Here is a 12,420-nt window from a genome sequence, read left to right on the forward strand (position 1 = left end):
ATGTCACTTGGATGTGCTTCCTTACCACCCCTCATAAACATGAATAAGTGTAATTTTGGCTTTTTGAAAACCTTGCGCTGCAAAATAGCCCCGACAACCCCAAGGATAAGCAAAATTCCAGGTCTCCAGCTCTGTGGGGTGCAGCAAAGAACCTGATCCTGCAAAGCGAGCACCAGCTGCTGACACAATACCAACTGCATGAACAGAGATGAAGGAAGCAAATTGCGCATTGTAGGACCAAGGATCAGAAATGGCCCCGGAGAGTTATGTGACCAGATTCCATTGAAGTACAACGGATAGCAGGTGCCCAACTTCAGCCTGGATTTTTGATCTGCTAATCACATTAAATCTGCAGTGGGTCATGCCCTTGCTGTCCTGCCCACACACACAGTAATGCCCTTCAAGAACACTAATCTGCCCATCATCATCATCCCTGTGAAGCGAGCATGTCCTCTCTGTCTGACATGATCCTCACCCACAGAGCACAGGGCTCCATGGGGCTGCTGGGCTTCCTGCACCTCCCAGAGGCAGGCAAGGAAACAGGGACCAAGGGACAGCCACCCAGAGCTGCCCACAGTGCTCCAGAGCCCAACCAGCTCACTCCAGGTGCCCCTACACACAGCACTGTCTGCCTGTGCCCTCAGACGATGCCAAGCTCTGCGGTGCTTGCCAGAGGCAAGGCATGGCCAGAACAACACCAGGGGCAAGATACCCACCAGTTTTTCAGTTTAGAAAATTCCTTCTATGAATTTTTATATGTACATTCAAATGATCCCAGGGGAGAGTTTGTGTTGCTTCCAGTGCATGCAAGACTGCCTGAGCATCTCCATGTCCCGGTACCCATGGGGAGGTATTAAAGTGGAATCTCATGGAGTCTCATGTAGAGGGCACAACAACCTTCAAGGGTGACGAGGATTTACTCTTGTCCACCCATGCTTTTTCATCAGTAGGATCAGGGACAAAAAGAAAGGCAAAAAGGGGGCTAAAATGAGTAAGGAACGGAAAAACAAATGTGAAGGAACTGCCTCCCCAGGCTCTTGCTCATACCCCTGGAGGAGTGGGGATTGGCACCCTGCTGCAGCAGCAGCTGGAAGCATGGAGCCAAACCTGCTGCACTCCTCAGCATGATCACTAACACTGGACTGAGAGCATTGACCAGGCTCAATCTGCGCTCACACCTACGCTCCAGCATTTACTTTAACAACCTAACTGCTGTCTCAAATCTGGTTTTGGCTGTGAGTCTTCCTCAATTTTATTCAAGTGGCTCAAGTGCAATAAAGTACAAAGTGTCAGAATGTAAGGAGTATCTGGCTAAACCCCAGCCTTGTTCACAGACTAAGCCACTGGAAGCTACCCACAGCTCACAGTCAGTGAACACATGAGGATAGTAACTGTTATTTCTTTGGAAGTTCTTCGGGGGTTTTTGGTGGGACTTTTCTTGTTTGTTTGCTTTTTAAACAAACAAAACAAAGCGATGTTCAGAGTTTGGGCCAGCAGGAACACAACCAAAACATCTAATTTAATGCCAAGCCGGAGTTGTAAAGATGGAGCCCAGAGACCAGTGGGGGCTACTTTATGCAAGAGGGAGGAAGGCAGCAGCATCAGGGCAGGGCAGGTCAGGCTGAGACACTCAGCAGCTGATGAGCTGGCATAACCTTCCATCTAAGTTATCCTCAGACTCCACCAAGGAGTCCCATGGATTTTTCCTTCAGCACACACACCCCTGTCCTTGCAGGCACCATGGGAGCAGCAGGTCTGGAAAAGAGCAGGGCAGCATAGACTGAAGTCTGTTCCACCCGAAACTGCCACTTGGAATTAAGGAAGTGGTTGGGGGGCATGGAACATGACCTGTGCAATGGCAAGAGAGCACAATGTGAAGGTGACCACACACATAATAAGGCTCAGCCCCAGCACCATTCAGTTGTGTCCGGCTCCAAGCGATGATATGGGAGTCTTTAGCTGGGCAACACACTTGAAAGACATTCATTCCTCCTCCCCAAAAGGGCATTAAAAAATTAGGAAAATGCAATGGCCCTGCATAAAAGGATTATAAATGCCAGATTAAGTAGTACATTGGGGCTGATTTTAAAATGATGATTCTAACAAACAAACGTCAGAGAGTAACTCAATCTCCGCATCAAAGGTGATTAAGTACCTTACTCAAAACACCTGTTCCACTGCACAGGACAGAAATGGTCACTTTTCATGTTTGTCCAGCACTCCTTTGAGCTTCCCAGGACAGCCCTCATACTCAAACTAAAACTTGCTTTACTCACCTAAAGAGAGCTGCTGTTGGAGCAGCAATCCCCATAGCCCTGCCTTTTTCCCAGGGGGCTAGGAAAAGGCCGAGGTGATTGTCCCTGCTGCTGCCCCTCACAGACCCCCTGCTCCAGGGAACACCCCTGAAACCACGTTACCTAAGCACAGGGCTTTCCTCAACTGTGACTGCATTACAAACCCACCTAAAACTCAGTGGTTGGAGAGAAATTAAAAAACCCCGGCCAAAGCAGGAAGCCACAGAGCCCAGGTTTACTGAGGCCAGCAGCCTGTGTACCATGATGTGCCCAGCAGTGCTCACACAGCAGCAGCACGGATGGCCAGGGCACTGGAAAAATCACCCCCGTAAGGAGACAGCTCAGTGCTGCAGAAAGGAGATGTGTTTGCGTATTGACCTGACGCAGAAATAGATAAAGACAGGATACATCCAGGGCGACCTACATTTCCCGAGCGAGTGCAGGAGGGAGGCAGGTGCCTGTTAGAGCACCCCATTCCCATGGCTACAGGAAGCAGTGGCAAGGCAGGAGCAGGAGGGATGGCTGAGCACAGACACTGCTCCTCCACCCTGCTCAACACTGCGCTGTCAAAAACACCAGGATAACACAGAGACCAACCCCCCTATTCTCAGCTGTCAGCAAAAACCTTGGGAATTTCTCAGTGAAGTCATTTCCCTCCTGTCTGAAGGGAGTAATGGATGCCAGTGCCCGTGAGTGTGGTAGGGCTGAGGGTCCACATTGGGACATCAGCTGGAACAAACTGAAAAACAGGAAAAGGCTAAGAGAACAGATTCACGGCTTTCTAGCACCCAAAGGGACTGCAAGAGAGCTGGAGAGGGACTTTGACATGGACCTGGAGTGACAGGACAAGGGGGAATGGCATCACATTGACAGAGGGAAGGGTAGATTGGATATTAGGAAGCAATTCTTCCCTATGAGGGTGGGGAGCACAGGTTGCCTAGAGAAGCTGTGGCTGCCCCATCCCTGGAAGCATCCAAGGCCAGCCTAGATGGGGCTTGGAGCAGCCTGGGATAGCAGAAGGTGTCCCTGCCCACAGCAGGGGTATTGAAACTGGATAATGCTTAAGGTTCCCTCCAATCCAACCCAGCCTGTGATTCTACTAACAACAATATTAAGATTGCAAAAAGAAGCCCTTGGGAGCTCCCAGGCTGCAGGAACAGCACCAGACTTTTAAAATCCAGACCCTAGCCCCTCCAAACCGAGCATCCCAAACCAGTAACTTAGCAGGGAGTTCCTGTCTGCAGCAGCACAGCCTCTTCTCAAAGGGGACATGGAAATAATGAATGGCAGTGAAGCAGTCAGCTGATGAGCTCTGAAGAACTATCCAGGAGAAATTAAACACCATGACTCCAAACCTGTCATATGTTCTCAGTGGCCCATTTTTCCTTCAAACCAAAGTATTTTCAGCTCAGACCTAGAACTATTGCTTGAACTGCCTAGTTTTTCCTAGATTTTCTACGTGTTCAGGGAATTATTTTAACCTCCATGAAGCATCAGATCATGTTTAGTAATTCACACAGCCCTACAGTGAAGATTTGCTGGGGTCTTTTTTCACTTTTAATCAGCAATAGGGAGAAGATGCCCTGGGAAGCCTCCTGCACTCCCCCAAGGTCCCAGTGATAGCTTTTGTCCCATTCCTCTGGCTTCTGGTAAACCAGCTTTGCCTTGATGTCCTTCAGAAATAAACATGGAAGTATGGGCAAAGGGGCAGAAGAGAGAGAGCAACACTTTTACTGACATGAACAGGAACTATTTAAGGGAGGTCAGTAACACAAGAAGCATGATGACGACCTCTAATCATTCCTCTCCCTACCATTACAGAGCCCACTTTACAGGCCAATTTCCTCAAACCCATGAAGAAACCTCAAGTGAAGACAATGAAGCTCTCTGTATCCTTTTTTCCCACAAAAGTGCATTTCTGCTTATGCTCTGATTTCGTCACACATTTGGTAACTGTATTTCTGGGAGATAAAAAAGAGAACTAGAGGTTCATCACCCCAATATGAAAACCATCCCTTCCAACCCAGAGTAGAGGCAGGTTGCTAAATGCTGACAGTTGTCTGTTTTCTCTAAGCATCGTTTTTTTCTTTGACAGAGGTTGTCCCCAGCTACCCCAGTGGCAGAGAGACTGAATCCAGCCAGGTCCTGCATGTCAGGGACCATAAGCCAAAGAGTGGTCAGTAAATTTTCCTGAGTCAACAAAACTGCTTTGGAGAATGATGAAGCACCAATGGATTGAGGGAGCTGCCTTTCTGCTTGCTAGAAGGGAAGAAACTGAGTCTATTTCTGCTGGGACAGTAGATGCTTTTCTACTTCTCATTAAAAACAGGTTTTTCTTTCCATTCTGAAGCAGACAATTCATCTAAAATTTCAATCCTCCAGATATCATCTTGGTACATGTTAAAGGCATATTGAGCGCATTCAGAACTGAATTAATGTATGAATTTTTAGGAGTATTCTTGTGAGTGATACAAAAATCCAGCTCAGGTCCAGTGCTCAGTTTCCAAAACATCTCAAAGCTCAGTGTTCCCATGGAAACTTAGGATTCTTGAACTTGCCAGGCACAGTCAATAGCAATGTTACTCAACAAATTTTTGCAGCCATTTAGCCAAAACAAAATCCTAACACAGAGGGTTTGCATTAAAATACACAATACAACCTAATTTATACTCAAAAAGAAATAATGAATCACTTCTCACAGCTAATGGTGACTGCTCATTTAAGCAGACTTAAAATTATTAAAAGCTTTTAAACATTCATTAGAAGATGGTATTTTCTTGGCTACTTAAGAATGCCTCTAATGTAACTCATAGAGCTGATAAAGCAAACTTTCCAATCCATGTAATCCCACGGATATTTCTATGTCAATAATACTATGCCATACATTGCAGAGTGTTCCAGAGTTACTTCTTGCAGAAATCTTGTGTCTTTTTGCCCTCTGACATTTAGTTCTTATCTTAAAGATGCCAAACTGTTCCATTTTCAGAGACAACAAGTTTAAACAGGAAACAAGTTTAAACTATCCTTCCATTATCAACATGACTCCTTTTTATCAGAAGATCCCAAAACCAAAAACTATCACATCCCTGACCTCACAGTTCATTCAGGAGATGAAAATGCACGGAAGAGGAAATAACTTCAGTCAGAACTCTGGAGCACACAGGGCCCTGCCCATACCAGCAGGAGAAGAAAGGCAAAGTCACAACACTTACACAGAGGACGTGCAGGACCACAGCTCCATGTCTCCTGTCCTCGTTCGTGAAGATGTCATTGGGGAATTCATGGAGAGCTGCAAAAAGTGGGGAAGGGGGGAAAGAAAGCTCAGATGTTTAACCAGCTACTCACTCCCACCCCATGTGTGTTCAGCAGCACAGCGAGAGGCTGCCCAACCCAGCCCTGCCAGAGGCTCTGCCTCACCTCCCTGTGCCTCAGCTTACCTTGTCCTCAGGCACCACCTGTCCCCAAATGCTCACCATGCTATTTGCTGCTGTGGCCAGCACTGCACTGTGACCCAAGGTGCCCAAGGGAGGACAGGCATCTCCCTAGAGCACAGCACGGCTCCTTCCTCGAGGGAAGCAGGCAGAGCTGTACAGAGCAGATGCAATATCTCCTGGGGGGTGTTGGCAGCTCTCTTCCCACTCCCCAGCAATCCATACAACCATCCAGAGCAGCACATCATGCACTGCACAGCCTTTGCTGCAAACACACTGTTGCAAGTCATTGCAAATTCCCACCGTTTGCTCAAATGCTTTATTACTGCTCTGGATGTTAATTGAGTTACAAAGCACTTAGGGACAGCCTGCCAATTAGGCTGCAGGAATGGCTTTGGGTTATAAACCAAAAAGCCAGTGTGAAGATGATGCTCTAGCATTCCAGTGCTTCTCAGTAATTCCAGATTTTGAAACAACAGCTTTCTGCTAATGGTCAGTTCTTCACATTCAGCCACCAGCTGGAAAAAATCAAACTGCATTCTTCCTGCCTTTCACATCTTTAGCATTAATAAAGCTCCAGCAATAGGAACTTAATTAGCAATTGCACAGATGATTAAATGGAGAAAACAATCCAACTCACTCTCCCAGTTTCACTGCCTCTGAAGCAGTAACTGAGCAAAACGGAGCTACATTTTAATTTTGTTCCTCGTGCAAGCAACAGCTCTATCCAGGCACTGCACCTGAAGAGGAAAACACTCTTTTTAACCCACACTCTTTTGCCCAAAGGCTCAAGTTACTACTGTTAACTGTATTCCTATGGATTGGTAAATGCTATAATGAGTCCTAACAAACTAGCAAGAGCTGCTGGAGCAGTAGAGGTGGCATTTTTAAAATATCCATAGCAGAGGAACACAGCAATACCCTTTCTCATTTATGTGAACCAGTGATGCCTGTGACTTTTTATCACCAGTCAGGACTCCCCTGCTAGGAGCTGTAACTACTTCCAGGAGCTGACACTACTTCCTTCTGAGGCAGAACTAGTCCTGCCAGGCTGCCTTCCCCTCCCACTCCAGCACGTGTGCTGTGCTAGAGCTGCCAAAAGTGCCAGAAACACCCTTAGGTGTGCAGCCTAAGGAAGTAGTCAGTGAGGTACCAGGACAAGAGGACAGGAGTGAGAAAAACCCCAACAAGCAACACAAAGCACTAGGGAAGCTGGGAGACAATGAAGGTAAATCAGGTGGAAAGAAGTCATCTTTCATCAGCAAAACATCATTACGTGGAAACCAAATGTTTTCATCACAGTTTTTAGAAACGTTCCTGACCATTCCCCATCCCACAAGCAAAGGAAACCCAGGGAGGTCTGCCTGCAGCAATATGCAAAATGGTTTGCTAATACACATGTGTGTGCTTCCCCTCTTCCTGCAGCTGCCTCAGAGATTTTACATTCATAACAGACAGATGATAAAAATCCAATCCCTTTATCAAGAGTCTTTGGGAGGTTCAAGGAGCCTGAAGTGCGCCTAAGGTAAAGCCATACAGGGCAAAAACAGTACAAAAATAGCATAAGCTGTCTCTAGTGTCAGCAGCTGGGAATCCTGGCCCTCCTTCCTGAGCACTGCAGAAATCTCTAGTGCTCCCTCAGGTTCAGGTTCCCACCCAGCACTGGCAGGAAATGCACCTCTTTTTCAGAGAAAATCCAAGATGTCCATCACGACATCCTCAATGACACCATCTGAACACAAACACTTTCAGTGGGTTACACTGGGAGGTGTGCAATTATAAAATAATGTATGTAAATTCGAAATCTGCTGCATTTTTATTAGCTGCATCAGGTGCAGATGAGTACAGATAAGAGGAGAGCTTTGCAAAACACAGGAGCTCCTTTCTAAGAAGAAATAAAGGGTGCTGCTGGAACACCACTCCAACAACAGCTGCCCTATTTAGTGGGTTATAAAAGCTCAGACAGTTTGTTATTCCGCTTAAAAGAGTCCCCAGCCTTTGTACAGAAAATAGGTGCAGATTTTGCCAGGTTTATTTTGATTGCACAGAAAAAAACCCAACCACCCTGCCAATGAGCCTAAGCTCAGAGAATAAAAGACTTCTGCCTAATAATCCACTCTGGTCCTGCAGACTTGGCAGGCATCAGCCTGGAGCAGCGGAAGAACAGGGTTTTCACAGAGCTCAGCACCTCCCCAGTCCCCTCCTGCATGGGCATTAGGCACAATTCTGGGAGCAGCCCAGCACCCAGTGCATTCCCAGTGCATTCCCAGTGCATTCCCAGTGCATTCCCAGTGCATTCCCAGTGCATTCCCAGTGCATTCCCAGTGCAGGCTGAGGGGTTCCAGCCCTTGGACTCTGTCTTGGTTTTCAGTTCCTGAGGGGCACATTCCTGGAAAACTGAGGGCAGGAATCTGCAGCTCAACACAACACTCCCTCCAGGGGTGCAGTTCCACCTCGCACTTCAACAACTATGAATAAATATTGAGATTATTAGCATTTGGAAGTAAGTGGAATTAGATGGCTATCAGCAAGGTATGGATTGGCCTTGGAAAGGGAGCTAAATATTAGAGGAAGAGATAAGCATTAAGTGTGAGAAGTTGTGCTCTTTTGCACTTGACTCCAGGTGCTCTGACAGGCAGTGGCTGCTGTGCAGGATGGGGAGCCCACACCTTTTGGAGATGCTACCACAAGGCTATCACCGGCTTCAGAGGAAAGGTTTGGATCTATACCTGCCAAGGGAAAATTTATTTTAGTCACAAGACAATGAGCTGGAATGAATTCTTGTGCTTTTATTCTCAAACAGTGTGCAATTCTTTAGAATTGGAACCCTGTTCAAGCCCTGCCTTTAGCTGACTTGCAGAATGCTCTGCATTACACTGCACTCAGGATAATGCACAAACTTGTCACTGTTCTGCCCAGCTGTGCCCAGGCCAGGTGTGCAGGGAAGGTACTGCTGTACCACTCCTCAGGGGGTGGCACTTTTTGCAACACTCTTCCCAACTACTCCTTTCCCTCTCTTATTTCATGTTCCCACCTCTCCAAAAGGATTACTATTCAAAAACCTCAACACCGTTTAGACACAATACGTCTAAAAGCTGAGACATCCCCTTATTTTTTAAAAACTCGTGATACTGCTAGCCAGTGCATCTACTCTGGGGACAAGAAAACCCTTGGGAAATCTCCCACTGCTTTAACAGACAAAAGATGTTCAGCCTGGCCAATGAATTACCAGCACAGAAAAATCACAAATTCACAACCTTGAATTCACAACCTGGTTCATTTTCTCATGCTGTCCCCACAACTCTGTCTCCGCAAATTCTGCTATTGTCACCTGTCGCTGTTGAGCAGCTAGCAGAGTAATGAATGCATCAGTTTTCAGTGGCAAGAAGGAATGACCTTTATTGTTTTGATTTCATCACATATATAGAGTTCTCAAAAGTCACCCAGACTGGTCGGTCAGAAGCCTTCCCCCAGGCCTGATTGGCCAGGCCTGCACTGCCCAAGTTCTGGGACACTGTTCCAACAACATCCAAACTTTATCTTTATTTATAAAACACAAGAAAATTTCTCATGGGAAAAACCTGTGCTAGCCACAGTCACCTATGAGGAACAGATGTTAGTGGAGCAGGCCTTGAGATGTGAACCAGGACAACATTTTTTGTGTTCATGCTGATAGCTTTTTACACATGAAAACAAATAAAAAAAAACTTTAAAGCAGTAGGTTACCTTTTTCTCCGTACACTCAGAATCATTATTTTAAACCCAAGCTTGAGATTGCTGCTGGGTTCAGGGTAAACAACAATACCACATTCAGCATCTGCCTGCAGAGTGTTTCACTCAATTGCCTGACCTCCAGCAGCACCCCTGGACAGTACTACCTTTGTACAGGCAAGCAGCCCCTGCATCCTTGCTGTCTGTCCCTCCCAGGGAGCAGGGACCTGCCAGGGTGAACCTGCAGGTGTGGGAGGTGAAGGGGCTCAGGAACTGCTGGATCTGCTCAGCCTGACAGCTCCCACTGCCTGGAGACCAGCTTGGACACACAGAGCCCACCAAACCCTGTTCCTGTAGAGAATCACATGGTGCAGGCAAGGGACTGTGAACATCTTTAGCTGCCTTTAAAATCAATGAGATCAGTCAAATTCTTGCAGGAGGGAGGAGCAGTACTTTTTCACACATTTATACACACACACACACACACACACACATATATATATATATGAGATGGTGAACCCTGTGTGCCATGGGGAATGCAGAACCAGCAGCTTGTTAGCATGGGAAGTGAGAACAAACATTACTCCTTGCTGCTCTGGAGGAAGCACACGAGAAATCTCTGCCTCAAAGCACCCAGCAGAGCAGCTCCAGGGCCCTCCACCCACGGAGCAGCTGGCACTGCAGCTCCCAGGAAGCCCCACTTCTGCCTCACAGCACCAATCCTAGGAAGGGCAGCTCTGGGCAGGCTTCTTGTTTAGACTGCAGAGGTGTTTTATCTGGGTGTAAACATGCACACAGCTGCAACCTGTGTGACACCTGACTGCCACCTCTCCAGAATTTCAGATGCTCAGAATTGCACAGAAATTGCAAAATGCATTTCCCTTGAAAAAGGCACGTGGAAGTGCCCTGCCCTGCACACCCTGTATAGAGCAGTTCTCCTTTTCTTTAGACTCTCCTGACTGTGTATGACACTGTACCCCTAGGCTCAAGTCCTGCTCCATCGTGGGGCTCTTTCTCTATGCCAGGTGTACACACGCTTTCCTGATGCTTTCCTCCACTGCAGGAAGGAAGGTCTTGAAGGAATAAATCCCTACACATAAGCAGAGCTCCTGTGAAGTCAAAAAGACTCTGCCTTGGCTTCAGTGCAAATGAGTTGCTTGCAAGGTCAGAGGAGCATTGAGGTCCAAGGACAACAAGCAAATATATCTCAACATAAATGGGGGAGAAATCAGAAATAATAAATAATATGCAACAGCATATGGTTCAGAGAGAGTTTAAGTCAAATAACAGCAGCAAGTGACCTTTAAAGAGAAGGTTATACTTTCCTTTGTTCAGTACAAGAACTAATTTCTGTCACAGCAAGAATCTGGCAATTGTTTCCCAGGATCTTTTAGCTTTTATATTCATGTGTTTCACTTGGCCATGTTATAGTTAAGCTGCTTAAATATATATATGCATGCTTAAACTGACAGAGGGCAGGGGTAGATTGGATATTAGGAAGAAATTCTTCCCTGTGAGGGTGGGGAGGCCCTGGAACAGGTTGCCCAGAGAAGCTGTGGCTGCTCCATCCCTGGAAGCATCCAAGGCCAGGTTGGATGGAGTTTGGGGCAACCCAGGATAGTGGAATGCGTCCTTGCCCATGGCAGAGGGTGGCACTGGATGGGCTTTAAGGTCCCCTCCAACCCAAACCTTTCTGGGATTCTGCGGTGGATTTTGCTCTACTCTGTGCCCCTTTCCCCCATCCTGAGCAGCAATTCCTCCTTGTGAAAGGAACACATGGAAACATCAGCAGAACTGCCAGTGTTACAAGTTTTACAGACCTAAGCACAGTTGGTGTTGGATCGAGATGTTTCCCTTGACAAATGCAATGCTTCTGAAAAGTGATCCATTATCAGCCACACACTCTGGTCAGAAATAGCTGGCACGAGGAAGGTTCTTAGCAAAACCACAGCAAGAAAAGAACAAATCCCTGGCTGGCTCCTGTCCTCACATGAACTGCCAGAAATTCCTAATAACTTAGTGCCTTAATTACTGCTATTCTGGAGTTCCCGGACCTATTTTGATTTGGAACAGAATACAGTCCCTCTTTCAGTAGCTTTATTTTGGGGAACAAATATTTATATTGTGTTCATATCCATGGGCAGACTAACCAAAAAAGGCAACTTCACAAGAAGCATTTTTACAAATCCACCTGGAAAGGAAGAGATGCTGCTGTCACCTCTCTTCCTTCCTTGGGGGAAAAAGGGAGGGACTTTTTTAATCTCTCGGCATCCCAAGCACTGGATGCAGGGATGTCATGAGTCCAAAGGAGGGGAACAAATTCCCCTGTCTGCTTCAGTCTTAGCCCCATTACAGGGGTGACTGGGAACTTGGATTGAAGCATACAAAAAAACCCCAAAAACCTCCTGCAAAGAATCAAACTTTTGGATTTTGCCGAAAACATGTTAAAAGTTGTGGCTTAAACAGGTGGTCCAGGAACAGAGGCAGCTTCAGCGTGGGTCAGCCAAAGCCAGCCCTGCTCAGCAAGCAGCAGGGAGATGCCATTGTGAGCACCTGGAATGTGGCACAGGGACAGCACCTGGGGCCAGAGGAGGGTGTGAGTGGGATGGAGATCCTAGAGTCACAGAACCCTTTAGGCTGGAAAAGCCCTCTAAGGTTATCAAGTCCAGCCCCCAAGCCAGCACTGCCCTCCTGCCAAAGAGGGCTCTGCTCCAGGCCTCCCTCTGAACCTGGAGGCTGCCATGGGCTCTGCCTCTCACATGCCATCAGGGCAGGGATTTACTGCCTGCAAATGAATTTCAACATTTAAACTGTCCAAGCTCATCTGTGGAGCAGCTCTAATACGCTGTAAGCTCCCTCAAATGTATAAATGCTTAAAGCTATTACAATCTCTTTGTTATTTTACATTAGGCATCCCTTAACTATTTTCTTACTTTGATATAATCAGTGTTTACCATTATTTGGAGATTAATTCTGGACAATAA

The 12,420-nt window shown here is 46.8% G+C and overlaps 1 protein-coding gene across 4 annotated transcripts in view; it reads right to left on the minus strand.

Annotated features, from left to right (window-relative positions):
- The window catches only part of SLC24A3 (solute carrier family 24 member 3), a 123,249-nt gene that overhangs the window by 61,697 nt on the left and 49,132 nt on the right, over window positions 1-12,420 (minus strand). For 3 of the 4 annotated variants that reach the window (XM_085054067.1, XM_085054066.1, XM_085054065.1), the window contains exon 3: window positions 5,507-5,583. The exons of the other annotated variant lie outside the window; for it this stretch is intronic. In XM_085054067.1, coding sequence (XP_084910193.1) covers window positions 5,507-5,583 — 77 coding nt within the window. The remainder of the gene's footprint in view (window positions 1-5,506; window positions 5,584-12,420) is intronic. 4 annotated transcript variants of the gene reach the window in all.

This window comes from Lichenostomus cassidix, chromosome 3 (genome assembly GCF_008360975.1).
Source record: "Lichenostomus cassidix isolate B80296 chromosome 3, HeHo_3.0, whole genome shotgun sequence".
In the NCBI taxonomy this organism is placed as follows: domain Eukaryota; kingdom Metazoa; phylum Chordata; class Aves; order Passeriformes; family Meliphagidae; genus Lichenostomus; species Lichenostomus cassidix.